General features: G+C 41.3%; 1 protein-coding gene across 6 annotated transcripts in view; it reads right to left on the bottom strand.

Moving 5' to 3' along the window:
- TBC1D24 (TBC1 domain family member 24) overlaps positions 1–19,105 on the bottom strand; it is a 57,953-nt gene that overhangs the window by 36,735 nt on the left and 2,113 nt on the right. For 5 of the 6 annotated variants that reach the window (XM_048868032.2, XM_048868033.2, XM_075132891.1 and 2 more), the window contains exon 2: positions 3,045–4,079. In XM_048868032.2, coding sequence (XP_048723989.1) covers positions 3,045–4,003 — 959 coding nt within the window. In that variant the 5' untranslated portion in view covers positions 4,004–4,079. Of the gene's footprint in view, positions 1–3,044; positions 4,080–5,959; positions 6,065–19,105 lie in introns of those variants that run through there. The other variant, XM_048868034.2, reaches the window with a different exon arrangement.

The raw sequence follows: 19,105 nt of genomic DNA, 5'->3' as shown, positions 1-19,105 counted from the left end.
AGTCGCTCCATACCTGTAATCGTTTTTGTTGCCCTTCTCTGAACCCTTTCCAATTCCAATATATCTTTTTTGAGATGCGGTGACCACATCTGCACGCAGTATTCAAGATGTGGGCATACCATGGATTTATAGAGAGGCAATATGATATTTTTTCGTCTTATTATCTATCCCTTTCTTAAGGATTCCCAACATTCTGTTTGGTTTTTTGACTGATGCTGCACATTGAGTGGATGTTTTCAGAGAACTATCCACAATGACTCAAAGATTTCTTTCTTGAGTGGTAACAGCTAATTTAGACCCCATTGTTTTATATGTATAGCTGGGATTATGTTTTCCAATGTGCATTACTTTGCATTTATTAACATTAAATTTCATCTGCCATTTGCTGCCCAGTCACCCAGTTTTGAGAGATCTTTTCGTAGCTCTTCGTAGTCTGCCTGTGATATAACTATCTTAAGTAGTTTTGTATTATCTGTAAATTTTGACACCTCACTGTTTACCCCTTTTTCCAGATCATTTATGAATATGTTTAATAGGAGAGGTCCCAGTACAGACCTCTGGCAGACACCACTATTTACCTCTCTCCATTCTGAAAACTGACCATTTATACCTACCTTTTGTTACCTATCTTTTAACCAGTTACCAATCCATGAGAGGACCTTCCCTCTTATCCCACGACAGCTTACTTTGCTTAAGAGCCTTTGGTGAGGGACCTTGTCAAAGACTTTCTGAAAATCTAAGTATATTATATCCACTGGATCCCCCATGTCCGCATGCCTGTTGTCCCCACAAAGAATTCTAGAAGATTAGTGAGGCATGCCTTTACAAAAAACATGTTGACTCTTCCCCAACAAACTATGTTCATCTATATATCTGACAATATTGTTCTTTCCTATAGTTTCAACCAGTTTGCCCAGTACTGAAGTCAGGCTTACTAGCCTGTAATTGCTGGGATTCACCTTTGGAGCCCTTTTGAAAAATTGGCATCACATTAGCTGGATAGCAGGATTCCAGGCATTTGGTACAGAAGCTGATTTAAATGATAGGTTACAGACTACAGTTAGTAGTTCCGCAATTTCACATTTGAGTTCCTTTAGAACTCTTGGGTGAATACCATTTGGCCCTGGTGACTTATTACTGTTTAATTTATCAATTTGTTCCAAAACCTCCTCTCATGACACCTCAATCTGGGACAGTTCCTCAGATTTGTCACCTAAAAAGAATGGCTCAGATTTGGGAATCTCCCTCACATCCTCTGCCGTGAAGGCTGATGCAGAGAATTCGTTTAGTTTCTCCGCAATGGCCTTATCATCCTTGAGTTCTCCTTTAGCATACTGATCGTTCAGTGGTCCCACTGGTTGTTTAGCAGGCTTCCTGATTCTGATGTACTTAATTTTTTTGCTATTACTTTGAGTCTTTGGTGAGGTGTTCATCAAATTCTTGTTTGTCCTTCCTAATTATATTTTTACACTTCATTTGCCAGAATTTATGCTCTTTTCTATTTTCCAATAAAATGTTTCAGTAATCACAAATACAGGTCCTTCAAGGGTACTGATTCAAACTCACTGTTCTACATAAGTGGCTGTGAGAAGATACATTAGTTATGTGTACCTCCTGATCCCACAATTTAGAAGAAGAGCGTGGAAGAGCATCTCTCTGGATTACACCATTCCAGATACTATGCTCACAGGTTTCCATGGAGAGTTTTCCTTGTGACGGATAGAAGGGCTAGTTAAGCTATTGCTGAACTCTCCAAACTTTAGATTTGAAAAAAACAGCATTTAGTAGAGATTTCCTCCAAACTGTTGGCCTTGGGAGGAAAATGTTACTGTGTCTGTAGAATTTCAGGATCTGTTTAAAGTTTATCTAAATATGCTTTTATTTCATACACCACTTACCCAAGTCTTATCTTGTTGGGTTTAATATAAATATATAAAACATTGAGATAGCTGCCTAGAAAAGTGAGGCATGAAGCTGTACTCCCAGGAATTCTTTGTTGCACCTGTTGTATATGCACGAGGCGCTTTCTCAGATAAGTAAGCTGGTACTGTTCTGTATTTTTTTCGCCATTCTGAAGCAGCGTATCATATAGTCTAGCCTGGTTAGATAGATATCTGATCAGTTTGCAAGTTTCCTGGTTGCCTCTTTCCCGTACCTGATGACAAAGCATGTTCTATAGGTTCATCTTTTATCCCAGCCTATAGCCATTCTGTCTGTGACTGGTTTATTTCAAATCACTCAGATGCACATCTGATTACAAATGTCTACCACTAAACAGATTAAGACTCTACCTGTGAACCTTACAAAGTGTCCTTGGATTTGTATAAGAGGCTTTTTGACTGTAAAGCTCCTTTTCAAATATCACTTGTAAATAAAGGTCCATTACAGTTTAATTACTCTCAACTCTACTGAAAGAAAGAAAAACTAAATATGGCTCAGCTGCACTATTAAGCAGAACATTCCCACTTTCAGATACTCTTTGCTTCTGTTATAATACATTGGTGTTCAATGCTGCAATTTCAAACATACATTGAAATCACAATTTACATAAAAATCACAGTAAAAAACCTAATTTTCACATTTGTTTAGGTGCTGTCCCTCCCAATATAGCTTTGTTCTCGGACTGCTTTTTTTGGTTCACTGTGTTTTAACTTAAAAAAGCCAGAAAAACTTGCACATCTTAATATTTGTAGTGAACATCTGACTATGTCAATAGTTAGAAGTTTGCTCCTGTAGTAGCAAACTGTCAAAATTGCTTCATTTCAGTAATGGCATAACAGATAGATTATATGTCTTGTTAGTATTTCAGCAACATTCAGACAATTTAGTACACAGATGGAAGCCAGGTTTACATGACTACATTTGGGGCTGCAGCTATGTCCCCAGGAGAATGACTCCTCTGGGATAAAGATAACATGACGTGCTAGCAGAGCATTCAGCCTCCTAACCGACCTTGCAGAGCTGGCTGTCCCCTTCACTAGAGAGAAAGAGCCTGTTGGTCTTGTTGGGTAGGGCTAAGTAAATAGAGCATCCGGGGGCCTTACCTCTTCTGTTTGACTGTGATGCCTTTCTGCTGAAGGGCCTTCTCATTGGCCATATGCAGAAGCTGGATCTCCTTCCGGGAAAAAAGCCGTATGGCAAAGGCTTTCTCCAGCAGCTTCTCAGGAGACACTGACTTGGCAATGTCCCTAACAAAAGCTCGAATGTCTTGCTGCACATTGTCCGACTCCGTGGGCTGCCCTGCTCTCACTTTGTGGAAGACTTTGAGAAGTGCTAGTGCAATCCGATAGAGCACCTTGTAGCCCTCCACCAGGAACACATCGAAGACCCGAGCAACATACACCAAGGGCAGCTCTCCAAAGAGCCACCGCTGCCAGTCAGAGTACACCTCCAGCACGTCCTCAGACACTGCCACCATCAGCTTGTGTGCTGCCTGGCAGTACTTGTTAACCAGGTCACCAAAGGTCATACAGGAGGACTCGAATGCCAGGAATGTCTGATCAATGAGCCGCTTGGATGGATCATTGCAAGCAAGGATGCGACAAACCATCTCAAAGCACTCTGCCTCATCCCTGCTGTAGTGGAGGAGCAGAGCAACCACAGAAGGCAGCGCTGGACAGAATGATATGTCAGGGAACTGATTTGCGATGCAACAGATTATCTTCCTGACTGCCCCAATGCCCTCAGCATTCAAACAGTAATTGGGAACCAGACTATTATCCACAAACTCTGGCAATGGGAGGGTGCCAGTGTTACGCTTGCCAACGATCTTCACAACAATATCCCGGTACACATTTGCATCTGGTGTCACTGTGCGGCATGGGATGTTGCCAATTAGCTTCAAGTATACTTTGGCTCTCAAAGAGTGGTTCTTGGCCCAAAAGCCCTGTCGGGCAAGCTGTTTGAACTCCTGGAAATCTGTGCAGATTAGCTCTTTTGAGTCCTGGGTCTGGATGGTGGCATCCATCTTGTCCCAATCCACAAAGCAACTATATTCATCCATGGCTGCGGAGAATGTTTTTGCAGAAAGACAGAAGAGTAAAGACCTTATCTGGCCATTAGGGGACTTGTACTTTTTCCTGGAAGAGAAAGAAAAGAATGTTTAGTGGTTTCTCATAACAGACCATTTCCCATCCTCTTCAGGACAAAGAAATTCAGGTTGCTCTGTGTTGCTGTGAAGCTGCTTCCCATTGCAAGCAAGTTCCCAGATGCAGATTTTTGTTTACAATATTTTATTCCATTTTCACACCACAGCATGTTGTTAATCCACATTTAACTAGTACATTCAAATTCAGCCCAAGTGTAGATTCTAAACACATTCCAATGTGCAGTTTCCCTAGAACAGCTGTTCTGGCTAGAGACTTCTCTGCACATTTGCACAAGCTCAAGTTATGGTTGCATTAACTGTGTAATGAAGAAGATGCTATCATCCTAATGATTCAAAGGCAGCCATCGTGATGTGTTGTCTAGTACCAGCCTCTCCCCCTTGATCTTAGTGCAAGGTGAAGATTACCTGGACTGCAAGCACCTAGTGTAACGCACTGGCCTGTGGGGTCGTGAGCTTTCATACAGAGACTTGTATGATCAAGTCACCCTCTAGTGGCTGTCCCACAAAGAGACCACCTATTATCAGCACCAGAAGATCTCCTTTAAAAACACAGATCTTTGCCACATGAGCCAGAGCTGAGAGATCATGGGTCTAGGCCCCAACTCCTCAGGGAGGGCACATATGCATGCGTTATCTAGTAATTACAATTGTGGCCTAAGGCAACTGGACTTGTTACATTTGCCAGGGACAGTCATTGTACCTCTCCATAGTAAAGCACAATGTACAGCTATGATGCTGCACAGCAATGTTTATAAATAAGAGTAAAGATTATCAGTGTTCCAGAAAACAAAAAACTCCCCACTCCATAAATCAGAGTGTTTTGGGAAATTAACATTTACAGGCAAGTTCACTCTCAACAATAAGTAGCATTAAAAATATTTTGAAATGCCTAAGATAGATATCTTGCCCATGAAAGCTATTCTTTCCCCCATTAAAGGGAAGCAAAAACTTTTCCCTACTCAAGGCAAACATGTTTGCCAATATTCAACCAGTGCTAGCTAGAACAACAATAACTCTGATCCAAATAGCTCTAGATCCTACTTGAATATTCATCTGGATATCTTGGAACTGTGTCAACTTTTAAAAGAAAGGAGTTACTTTTGAAAGTAAAGCATGATAAAACAAGTAAAAGCCTCTCTAAAAGATTCTTAGTAAAGGTTTAGTTCAAAAATATATTTTCTCATTTTGAAATCTGCTTCTGCTTTTTGTATTAAAAATATCAATTTTGGGAGGAAAAAAAGACACTGCTTAAGAGTGTGGATTATGCCACTCTCTGTTCTCAGTCCCATCGTTCTGTTCTGATTCTGAGACCAATTTTCAGTGTGTGGTTGAATTGGGTGGGGCCATGTTCCCACCCCTATTCAAACAGGCAGAATTTCTTTCAACATTTGGGAAGGATGAATAATAGAGGTTTGAATTCTCCTGTGAATTTCTAATTTGGGGTTTCCACCAGCTTATTCCTGGGGGATGACTATAGTATACTGGTCCATTGCAGTGTAAAGTTCATCAGTTACTAGGAGTTCCAGAACAAAGTAATAATACTTTGTACTTCTCTATCACCTTCCAACCAAGGACCCCAGAAAGATGTATGAACATTAATTAACAGGGTGGATTTGATTTAAATCACTAGTCAGGAAGACTCGATTTTATGTTTTTTACATAAAAGTGTATTCTTGTTGGTTGTTATAACCTTCATACATATTCTTCACAACTCAGAGATAGATAGATGTAGGTTTCATTTTTAGAAGGTACACACTATACATTTTTAAACAGTGATTTATTTTGAAAACTTTTCAGATTAGTTTTACAGCTATATCAGAAAATGAATGATTGTTTGGTTATTTCATTTACCAAAGGTAACTGAAGAAGATATTTTTGAAGTCATTGGGAGGTGAACTATCTCCAGTTCAACAGGTTAACCATTAATATTTGGAGGATTTTCTTGCCATGCTGTATTAGGAGGAGAACATCACAAGACAGATATTTAAAATGTTTTAGTAAACTAAAACAACAACATTAAGTATTCTGGATTTTTTTTCTTCAACAGCAAACAAGCATATGTCCCTTGCATCTCACATTTATCTACAGATTTCTTCTCCTTGTCCAGATCTATTCTGCCCCCAACAATCTTCTATTCATTGAACTTTCTAAAAGTGCAAAGTTTCAAAGAGAGGTAAGGGATTGACTGTGTACACAAATTTGCAGAGGGACAAGAGGGTTGAGGTTGGTTATTTCTCACCTCTATATATTATTTATTTATTTTAAAACATTTTTGCTGTTAACAAGCATGTTATCTCTGGAGAGACATATCCGTAGTTTGAGAATTGCAAAACTAAGCATCTCTGATGGTACACCTTTACCCCGATATAACGCGCGTTCGCATACAACGTGGTAAAGCTCTGACACGCTGCTCTGAGCGGCACGTTAAGGGTTCCGGGCTGGCGGGGCAGTTGGATAAGGGGTAGAGGGTCTCAGGGGCGGTCAGGGGCTCCGCGTCCCCAAGATCTGGAAGGCAGCAGCTGTGGGGGGGCATTTTGGGGGGCTCCACAGTCTCAGAGTGGCCCGGGGGATTAGCAGGGGGCTGGGAGCAGCCCACTCCGCTTCCCTTGCCCCGGCCCCAGCCGTGTCGCTCGGGGGTGGGTGCTTGGGGGAAGGGATTCCCCCCCCACTCACCAGCAGTGGCGGAAGCGGAGCAGCCCGGCCCCAGCCCGCTCCACTCCGCCAGCTCCCAGCCGCGGCCTCTGCTTCCCGCCGTAGGTGAGTTCAGGGGGCATCCTTTCCCCAACCTCCCCGCACTCACCAGCGGTGGGAAATGGAGCTCTGCAGCTGGGAGGTGGCAGAGTGAAGCGGGCTGGGGCCATATTGCTCTGCTTCCCGCCACTACCAGTGAGTGCCTGTCAGGGGGCGGGGATAGGGGTCGGAGCAGTCAGGGGACGGGGGGTTGGGTACGGGGTGGGGTCCTGGGGGTGAGTAGGGATGGGGGTCTCTGGAGGGGGTGGTCAGGGAACAAGGAACGGGGGGGGGAAGCAAGTTCGATATAACACGGTCTCACCTATAACGCTGTGAGATTTTTTTGTCTCCCAAGGACCGCGTTATATCGGGGTAGAGGTAGCTCTTCTAGACTGAGCACTGAGTCCCATTGGGTAGATAGAAAGATTAACCTAAATAATCTATACAGAAGCCCCTGGAACCCCAAAGATTGGGTCCCTAATCCAGGAACTCTTGGAACTCACTTACAAAACTTTTCTTAAACATTACATGAATACATTGTCTCATACTATAGAATTAGAATTTATAATCCCTATTCCATGATGAGATATCTTTGAACTATAATGTATCTTTAGATCGATTTTTTCCCCAAAGTAGTATTTTATCAAAAAAATCTGATTCCCTGCTCCCAGCCAGTGGTAGCTGTAGGGGGTGATGCCTACAGGCGAGGGCAGCACACGGAGCCCTCTGCCCTCCCGCAGGGGCCACAGGGACGTGGTGCCGGCCACTTCCGGGAGCGGCGTAGAGCCTGCGGCGCCACTGGGGTGGCAATCCCAGGGGCCGGATCCAAAGTCTTGACGGGCCAGATCTGGCCTGCGGGCCGTAGTTTGCCCACCCCGATCTAGAGTCACAGACTTTTACCTGCTCCACCAGTTCTTCTCCCATCCTACAAATCCAGTGTGGTGACAATCCTAGCTTGGGAAACTCTGGGGCAGAGCCCTGATGGCAAAAGAGCCCCAATCAGATCATTGCTAAGGAGGCTTTTCCAGGAAGGATAACAAACGTCTGAACAAAACCTGAACAAAACCTAAACAAAAGATTTAACTGGGAATTGGTCCTGCTTCGAGCGGGGGGTTGGACTAGATGACCTTCTGGGGTCCCTTCCAACCCTGATATTCTATGATTCTATGAACCATCGGTCTGTAGGTCATTAACATTAGCAAAGGGATACTGTCAAGGCTGTCCAAAGCACGACCAGCTCATTGAAACAAAATTCTTCAATGCAGTGGTGCCCAGCCAAGTACCTGTGCTGGAACCGGTACCTGAAGCCTCTGTAAGTGACATTCTAGGTTTTCCCCCTGCATCTTAATGAGCCATGGTGCATTGCCACTGCATGTCCTACATTCAAAAAGGCATATTTTATTCTGCCATGGAACTTGGGCTGTTCCAAATTCCAGTTTCATGAGGTCACGAGCAGGGTATGGATTAGCCCAGAGCTATGGCAGAACAGCTTTCATATAACCACACAGGAGGCATCTCCGTGTCAGAAACTCCGACTCTCAACAACTGCAGCTTTTCTGTACTACCCATCTCTTCCTACTGCTTCCATGTGAAAGGAAGGGGATGGGATCCAGCAGTTGGGGGCAATTCAAAGTAGACTTGGTGGAGAAGAAGGGTGGTGGGGGATTGATGTTCCACCAAGATATAGTGGGGACTGGCTTTAGAGTCCCAGACACACCTCCTGGCAGCCACAAATCTTCCCTCCTGCCACAGCAACCCTGGAGAACCTGACACTCCAACCTAGGAAACTAGTTGGAACTACAGTATAAGACAATGTCCTGAACACCAAAGAACCGGAATGCTTGATACCAGTGAGGACAGGAAAATACGAAGGGTCATAATTTTTTTCTCCTGTCCATACCATAATGATATTCAACCCAGAAAAGAGTGACACAGCCCAATGTGCAGACAGAAACACAAGCCACCTGAGTATTGAATGGAAGAGGAGTACCTGGAAAGCAGTAATGCCAAGAGACACCTATGGATGGTAGCAGACAGCAAACTAGCATTATGGCAAGTGACACCAAAAAAAGCTGATTCTGGGCTGAATATGCAGAAACATGTCATGGAGCCAATAATCCTGATTCATAAAGATTTGACAAGATTGCACCTAGAATACTGTATTACGTTCTGGGTATCTCAGCAACAGAAAGAGATGGGGTTTAGAAAATAATAAAACTGATAAAGGGGGTAAAGGGAGAAAAGATGAGAAAAGATTAAAAAACTATTCACAGTTTGTTTAAGGGGAGACAATTGTCTCAATTGTGTTTAGAGACTGTGTATGTCAAGAAGGAATAGAATTATTTAGCATGCATCAAGGGCATACAAGTAGGAGAACAGAATGAAATTAAGAAAAGGATTTTTTTTTGCTGACTCTCAGAAGAGGTTCCTGAGTGAGATCTATTACACAATAAAATAGTCAAAGGGAAGTAACGGAAGCTCTGTCAACTACTCTGTCAGGATTATCTGCCCTTGCAATGGCATGGACTAGAGGCTTTTCTAGGGTTAGCTTCTACTATTAAACCATATAAATAAGACCGAATGAAGAAATCTTATATCCTAAAACCATGCACTGAATGTGGATAGCCTCCAAATTGCCATGTTTTCCGACAATTGACTAGGGGAGAACTGGACAGATCTTTGTAATTAATTAGTTCTGCGACATTTCCTATTCCATGAACAGAATTATCTTTATCTGCTTCCTCTTGTGTGCTTGTCATTTGGGCTACTTTCCTTCCACTATCTTTCTTAAAAACTACATTGAAAGAGACTGTTCTCTCTATACCAACAGAAGAGGTTACTGCAGACAAAAAGAAGATTTTTCCACTGAAACTGTGCATCAAAAATTAAAACGGTTGGGCCAGCAACTGAAGAGGCTCAGCCTTCTATGCTCTTTTGGCAGTAAGACCTCAACTGAAATGCACAAGGATATTGATGAATGATTAGCAGATACCCATGGCATAGTAGCACTACCCTTTTCCGCAGAAGTTATTAAAAGAGAAGAGGAGATTTTAACCCAGGTATGCTGGCCAATTCTAATGTGGGTGATCATATTCTGCCTTCTTAGACCTCCCCTCAGATGTTCAACTATAGAAGTTATTCTTCTCTTTTCCTTTAAAAGGCATTGTGTAATATTATTATAGCTTAATGGTTGTCACATTCTACCCTGCAAATGGCTGCATTTCAATATGATTCCTGTAGCTTACAGTCTCTGTAAAACACTTGGGTCTTGGCCCCAATTCAGCAAATTGCCATTTATATGACTATAACCTTAACCTATTTCATCAAATTGTAACATATGAAGAATCCGAATAAAATGTACAGTAATTAATCTAACACTTTCACCACTTGAACAGGACTCAAGAATTCTTTGACTGTTACCTGTGATAATTATTTTTTTCCCCTCCTAAAGAAAAGTTAAGTGGCAAAATATTGATTTGAATAATCTTGAGTTAAATCAATCTGTCACTTTAAGGAGACTCTGCCAGGTTAAAGATATTTGTTGGTAATAAATAAAAGGTAAGAACATTTTTTAAATATTTTAGATTATAAAATCTACAAATTTTAAGCACTAATTTTTTGCATCATCATCAGTCCAGATACTGAACACTGTCTAGTCAGGTGTAATTTTTGCTTATAGCTTATTTCAAGTCAGTTTTACTTTCTGACACTTTGGAACTGGCAAGAATTGAAATATCTGAGTTACATCACTGTAGGAGAACGTTTAAAAATCAAGAAAACACACCTGTGTTCACTGAATTTTTTAAAAATCATTTAAAAAATTTATCTCCAGTGTTTTTATTGTTTAAAATAAACTATGTTGACCTGATACTGCCTCTTTTAATAAGCCTGACATGCTAAGAGTCACTTGGATAACTTTGTTCCTTATGTTTAAAGATCTTGTCAATTCCCTATTAACTGGTTGGTGATAAAGTAGGGAAGTTTGCCAAAGCTGACACTTCACCTACATTTTGCATACTTGTGACATAACAATGAACCATGGTTCTGAAATCAACATTATTCATCTAAAGTAGCAGAAGTTTCATTGGCTTAACTTGCGAGGGATAGCTCAGTGGTTTGAGCATTGGCCTACTTAACCCAGGGGTTGTGAGTTCAATACTTGAGGGGTAGCCCTTAGGGATGGGGCAAAAAGTGGGGATTGGTCCTGCTTTGAGCAGGGGTTTGGACTAGATGACCTCCTGAGGTCCCTTCCAACCCTGATATTCTATGATTCTATGACAATTACCTCCTTTCCCCAAACATCTTCAAGGATCTACAACCTATCCTGAAGGACGATCCCTCACTCTCACAGAGCTTGGGAGACAGGCCAATCCTCACTTACAGACAGCCTGAAGCAAATACTCACCAGCAACTACTCACCACACAAAACACTAATCCAGGAACCTATCCCTGCAATAAACCCCATTGCCAACTCTGTTCGCGTATCTATTCAAGGGACACCATCATAGGACCTAACCACATCAGCCACACCATCAGGGGCTCGTTCACCTGTACATCTACCAATGTGATATATGCCATCATAGAATATCAGGGTTGGAAGGGACCTCAGGAGCTCATCTAGTCCAATCCCCTGCTCAAAGCAGGACCTAATCCCCAACTAAATCATCCCAGCCAGAGCTTTGTCAAGCATGACCTCAAAAACCTCTAAGGAAGGAGATGTGCCAGCAATGCCCCTCTGCCACGTACATTGGCCAAACCGGACAATCTCTATGCAAAAGAATAAATGGACACAAATCAGATGTCAAGAATTATAACATTCAAAAACCAGTAGGAGAACATTTCAATCTTCATGGACACTCAATAACAGACTTAAAAGTGGCAATTCTTCAACAAAAAACCTTCAAAAACAGACTCCAACGAGAAACTGCAGAACTGGAATTAATTTGCAAACTGGACACCATCAAATTAGCCCTGAATAAAGACTGGGAGTGGATGGGTCACTACAAAAACTAATTTCCCCCTACTGTTACTCACACTTTCTTGTCAACCGTTTGAAATGGGCCACCCTATTTACATTGGCCCGATTACCACTACAAAAGTGATTTTTCCTCCCTTAGTATTCTACTATTGAGAATAGCCCACTTCCACTTTAACTGAATTGTCTCGTTAGCACTAACCCCCACTTGGTAAGGCAACTCCCATCTTTTCTTCATGTACTGTGTATATATACCTGCCTACTGTTTTTTTCTACTCCATGCATCTGATAAAGTGGGGTTTAGACCATGAAATAAATTTGTCAGTCTCTAAGGCGCCACAAGTACTTCTTGTTGATCTTGCATATAGCTACCCTGATTTGAACTCCAGAGGTATTGGTAGACAACTGTCATCAAACTAAATTGCAGCATATATTTTTATAAACATGTTATACAACATGTTAACAGAAAACAGATGGTCTATTTTCCCCTCCACATAAAGACCACTAGCTAACCTCCTGATGCTGCAATGCAGAGCCATTCCCACACTCTTGCTGGTTTCACATTTAGTTGTTTCCTTATCACTTGCTGCAGCATTACTAACCTCTGTCTCCTTTGCATCCCTAGTACACTCATATTTGAGTAGAGTTTACATGTACAGATTATCACACCTACTGCTTCAAAAGTGATTGGCTATTAATTCTCCCCACCCCCAATTAAAAATAAAACAAAAAACCTCTCCACAACTTTGAGTAGACATAACTTCACATTCTCCAAGAGCACTGAGCCATAACTGAGATGTTGATGTTGTATACACCAAGGGGTCTGTGACTTAAAAGGGAATACAGTAATTTCCTATTGGTACAAAAATACTGTAGAAGAAATGAATGTCAGCTAATATACACTTGTGCTCTTACTCCCTGTGTTCAATCTCTCCTCCAGCTTCTTCTCTACCCCCATGTGGCAGGGCGCTGCTAGGAAAGCCCCGAATCAGCTCCTACTATCCCGGCCTCCAATCAGGGGGAATGGATTGGGGCTGGGTAAATAGTGCTTACCTGGGAACTGCCTGCATCTGCCAGCCTCATTAGCAGGAGCTAAAAGGCTGGGAGGAAGCGGAAGGGAGGTGGAGACAGGAGGGAAAGGGCAGGCTCAGAGGGAGGAAAGAGCCTACTAGTCTGTTGCTGGTCAGGCCTGTGAGAGGCCAAGCCATGTAAATGGCCTGTAAATAGTGGGAAACTGGTGGTGGGAACGGACACAAAATAGAGAGTACGGGTGTTGCACCAGTTTGGAGCGTCTTTGAGTCTTTAAGGAGTGGGGCCAAGGAGCTGAATCCAATGGGGCGAGGCGTGCACCCCATTATACCCCTACATTTGTAGCAGCTGACTTAATAAATAATACTCCTACTATATTAATTTGGAAACAAGACAGGGACAATAGAAATCAACATACCCTAATAGAAGTTGATTTTCTTTAGTGAACAAGAGATACCTACAACTTTAGCTAGCTTCCCTAAGTATGCAGATATTTGCACCACAGGGAAAACTGAACATACCATGCTAACACTGGAATCAATTTCTATCCACTAGGATGCAATTAGTCCAGTTAATCTAAGAGATTTATTAGAAATGCTTTTTTTCAAGAGCAGAGCACTGAGTTCAATGGATTGCCTTATTGAAGTTAAATGCAATTCGATCTCCCTACGAATTGCCCCAGGCTTTGTGTACAGCAGCACCAGCTCTCTCATGGCTTAAATTGGGCTTTTGAGCCAGCTTCATGAGCATAGATCTGAGTAATACCCTCGTACTAATTTCTCCAGAGCCACGGAGAACTGGGTGATTGCTTTCTGCTCTAGCTTCCCTTATACCTTGGGGACAAAGTTCTATAAGATCTGGAGGTCCACCATGAACTAAAATTGCTACACTCCATGTCTCACTTTTACAGCTGGAAAAGAGTGCTCAGTAGGATGAGCTGGTTCATGAGTCTTAACCAGGTCCCTTGGAACAGCATGCATGGCTGCACATAGAATCATAGACTATCAGGGCTGGAAGGGACCTCAGGAGGTCATCTAGTCCAACCCCTGCTCAAAGCAGGGCCAATTTCTGCCCCAGATCCCTAAATGGCCCCCTCAAGGATTGAACTCACAACCTTGGGTTTAGCAGGCCAATGCTCAAACCACTGAGCTATCCCTCCCCTTATGAAGGATAGTGACAGAAAACAGGCATTAGGACCCTATGCTTCAATTATTAAGGCTGCATTAATGGCATCTTAATGTGATCCAATCTATAATGCATTTAATTACCATCAAATGCACATGAACAGCAGGAGTTAAGTCTCCAGTGGTCCAGAGAGATAACTGGCGCTAGAGATTTCTTAAAGGAAACTAGATTTCTTTCTTAGAAAGTGTAGGGTCATTTCCAGAATCTCTCAAACTGATGAAGCACAGATGAGCTAAATATACTGTCAAACTGTACATAGAACATGTTCCAAACATAAAGGATTCCAAATGTTCTTGATTCTTAAAACCAGAATCTGCACATAATTTCTGATGCAAGCAATTACATTTACAACAAATGTAAAGTAATACACACTGGCAGGGAAAATTAAAGCTATTCATATACCTTATGGGGTTCTAAATTAACCATATCAACTCAAGAAATGGACTTGGGAGTCACTGCAGATAGCTGAATAGCGAGCTCCACTCAATGTGCAGTGGAAATCAAAAAAGCAAACAATGTTAGGTTGCATAAAGAATGGGACAGTAAACAATACTGAGAATATTATAATGCCATTATGTAAATCAGTGGTGTGGTCTCATCCGAATACTGTGTGCAGTACTGGTCACCCCATCTCAAACAGGATATTGTAGAACTAGAGGGAATCCACAGAAAGGCAATAAGAATGACCAAGAGCCTGGAAAAACTCCTTTTCAGTCTTTCTTCACAAAGATTGGGATTGTTGTTACTTTAGAAAGAAGACAAAGAAGGGACATGAGAGAAGTATGTCAAATAATGAATTGTGTAGAAAAGGTGGATTAGGACCTTACTGTTCTGTTTGCTCTGTATCTTAAGACAAGAACAAGGGACAGTAAATGAAATTGAAAAAGGAAAAAATTTTTCCACTGAATGCATCCGATGAAGTGAGCTGTAGCTCATGAAAGCTTATGCTCAAATAAATCTGTTAGTCTCTAAGGTGCCACAAGACCTCCTTTGCTTTTTTTGAAACAGGAGTGAAATTCAAAACTAATGACAGTGTGTAATTAAATGGTGGAACTCTGCCACATGAAATGGTTGAGGCCAAGAATTTTAAAAGATTCAAAAAGGGACCGGGTGTTTATACAAGTAACAAGAATAATCAGAGTTATAACTAATAATGATAAAAATTTTGTGGAAGGGCTTCAGAGCTTAAGTCAACCTACAACTTTTAGAGACCGTGTGTGTGTGTGTAGGAGGCAGGTGGGAATTACCCCATATGTGCCTACTGCAGGATTCCCACACATTTCTCTGAAGAATCTGGTGCTAGCCACTCCTAGAGATGGGACACTGAGATAGATGGACCATGGGTCTAATCTAGTCTGGCAGATGTTCCTACCCAGAGTTTTATTTTTGCATCTGAAAAACACCCCTACATTCACAGGCACAATAACTCAGTGAAAGTGCTCTGGACTGCTACACAGGTGATTGCTACTGCAGTCCCAGATTTGCCCTCATTTCCTGGGAATGACGGCACAACAAAGGTAGCCTCAAATAAATGTTCTCTGTTGCTAACTACTGGAAAGGTTGCCAAACAAGCAGCACCACTGAGGAGCTACTTGGTCAGGACCGTGACCATAATACAAGGACTTGAGGTTGAAGAGAAGAGGGATTTCAAGTGTCAAAAATATTTTCAAAATTGTTCTAAGTAGGTTACACTAAAAAAATAGTATGAATTTGATTGACACTTTGTTATAATTTATATATATATAAATATAATATAATTATATTATAACTATAATTATAATATAATTATATTATATTATAATATATTTATATATATTATAAAATATTTATTTTATAATATATATTAAAATATATTATAATAAATATTAAATAATAATATATATAAATAAAATATATAATATATAATAAAATATATTATAATATATTTATATTTATATATATTATAAATATATTTATATTTATAATATATTTATAATATAATTATAAAATATAATTTATATTTTTATTATAATCTATACCATAGAATTAATGGATAATCCCTTTCCTGAAAAAGCTAATTCCCAATAGCAAGTGTCACCAAAAAAATAACAAAGGATGATCTCTTTACTTTGGAGGACAGCCAGGCACTGGCAAAGAGCCAATATGGCAAATATAGTTTCTCCTTTCATTGTAATTTCAAGCAGCTTGCCAACAATTGTACACAAACACCTTTCAGGCAATAAACTGCTACACTTCAGTGTTTTCTTCTCTAGTCTTTCCAAAGTTCTGCCCCACTGGTGAAGCTGGAGAGTAGGAACATTCAACAACAGTGTGAGCAAAAAGGTTGCAAAATGTTCAACACAGAAATCCTTCACCACAAATGGCACCTTTTTTGTCAGCCCCCTCAGAAAGGGGTATGTCTCAATACAAAAAAAGTGAACTTTTTACATCAAGATACCTACCTTGATGTAAACTTCTAGTGGAGACAAGGAGCTATAGTTTTTGCCCTTGCCTGCTTATGTCAAGGTTAACTCCATGCAGGTTGGGGTTGACCTCAACAGTTTACCGAGAAGTAAACTGTCTGTGCCTTGTCTCCAGTGTGATCTCATATTCAGAGAGCTATCGTGATTGAAAACGCAGTGTTTGCAGCACAAATTATTAGACTATGGGTTGAACCAAAATTGGACTGAATTACCTTCTTACCCCTAAAATTTGTCCCTGCACATGAGGGTTGAGGCACATTGGCTGAGTAGCATGGAGAAGTCTGCATTGATGTTGCCTCTAGTTTGAGGTACCGAGTGGATGGGGGACCTGGTTCAAAGACTGTGTAACTGGCACTGTTAAACACTAAATGTACAGTTTTAAAAGGTGTGGTTTATTCCAAATACCTGCACCTCCTGGCTTCAATCACCTATAAAGAATAACTGCTATCCAGAATAATTGCACTTGAAGTATATGAAAGCATGAATGAGCAAATATGAAATTCCCATAAATACAGTACTGTAGTTAATTACTTGCTGTTCCTATCGCTTAGATTGAAATAAGTAGCTCATCTTGTTATTCATATGAGCACGTTCATCGTACGTATCAAGGTGCAATACATACACGGTGCAATTTGTGGTATCTAAATAATGCAGCTTTAGCGGATGTCCTTTTATTATGGACTGTCCCTGGACTCTTCTCTCCTATTTTGGCCTTAATATTAACATAGCAACTTAGTAGAATCCATAACATTACATATAAAGCTTACAGGCAACATGAGGACATCTTTCTTCCTTACTTGGGATTGCATAGGGAAGCATTTTTTTCATAGGTGACAGATACTCTAGAAAACCGGCTCTGACGTTTGTAATATTTCTCTTTTTAGATTTTGTGCTACCAGTTCCTGGAACCAGAAGAAACATGTACTAGACTCTGCTACGTGGCTTCAGATCAGCAAATCTGTTGTACCTTGATGTGCCACTCCTGGCACCCTGTGCAGTGTATAGAAAGCTAGCACTAACAACAACTCTGCTATACCCATATTCAGCTATGTCCAATCTAAAGTCTGATGGGTTGAGAAATAAAGAAACCCTTCTTCAGAAACACCACAAAGACCTGCTTTAGTGGGAACTGATGAGGCAAGACACTATCAGAGCAGATATTTACAGCCTATGAGTCGGAGAACACTTCAATCTCTTTGGTCACTCAATTACAGACCTAAAAGTTGCAATTCTTCAACTTCAAAAACAGACTCCAACGAGAGACTGCTGAATTGGAAGGTTTCAGAGTAACAGCCGTGTTAGTCTGTATTCACAAAAAGAAAAGGAGTACTTGTGGCACCTTAGAGACTAACCAATTTATCTGAGCATAAGCTTTCATGCGCTACAGCTCACTTCATCGGATGCATACCGTGGAAAATACAGAAGATGTTTTTATACACACAGACCATGAATTGGAATTAATTTGCAAACTGGATACAATTAACTTAGGCTTGAATAAAGACTGGGAGTGGATGGGTCATTACACAAAGTAAAACTCTCTCCCCCCTCCCGTTCCTCAGACGTTCTTGTCAACTGCTGGAAATGGCCCACCTTGATTATCACTGCAAAAGGTTTCTCCCCCACCCCCATTCTCCTGCTGGTAACAGCTCACCTTAAGTGATCACTCTTGTTACAGTGTGTATGGTAACACCCATTGTTTCATGTTCTCTATGTATATAAATCTCCCCACTGTATTTTCCACTGAATGCATCCGATAAAGTGAGCTGTAGCTCACGAAAGCTTATGCTCAAATAAATTGGTTAGTCTCTAAGGTGCCACAAGTACTCCTTTTCTTTTTGAGTTAAATCAGTGGTTCTCAAAGCGGCGCGGGGCCAAGGGACGTGCTGGCCGCCCTTCCCGCAGCCCCCTTTGGCCCGCAGCCCCCTTTGGCCAGTGGGAGCCGCGATCGGCCCAACCTGCGGACACGGCAGGTAAACAAACCGGTCCGGCCCGCCAGGGGCTTTCCCTGAACAAGCGGCGGACTGGCTTTGAGAACCACTGAGTTAAATCATTCTTCAGTTTGTATGTTTTCTAGGAAACCCACTAACAGGATGATCCACAACACTATTGTTTTAGTCTATGAAATCTCTTCTTCCAAGGACAGTGGTTTTGAATGGTGATGAGCATTTTCCAGCATGTTTCTAGAGCTCAGCTATTTTTCTAACTACGCTGGGAAAACTCAGCAATTATGCCTATTGGTTTAAGCAGCAGAGAGCCAGTAGAACAACAGACATGAAATTGCAAAGTCCAAGAGCATGAACCCTGCAGACAGCCCTCATGTGTCTGAGCAAGTAATGCAAAACATTAGTTGTCTCCATGGCTGGACATCACCAGCACATGCTTTGATCAATACATGTGATCCAAGCAAGTCAATCATTAATATAACACAATCAGCCACATCCATTTTTATATTACTGTGGTCATATGGTCAGTTCAGGCAAGTCCAAAAAAATTGCATGACTGTAGACTAGCAATTCCTTATTCAAACAGTAAATGTACCACCACCAAGAAGGTGGGAAACTGTTGGGCAAATGGATCAGGATATTATAAAGGAACTTACCAGTAAAATAAGATCTC

This window comes from Caretta caretta, chromosome 10 (assembly GCF_965140235.1).
Source record: "Caretta caretta isolate rCarCar2 chromosome 10, rCarCar1.hap1, whole genome shotgun sequence".
NCBI lineage: Eukaryota > Metazoa > Chordata > Testudines > Cheloniidae > Caretta > Caretta caretta.
The sequence above is the reverse complement of the archived record's forward strand: the minus strand, read 5'-3'. Positions and strand labels throughout refer to the sequence as shown.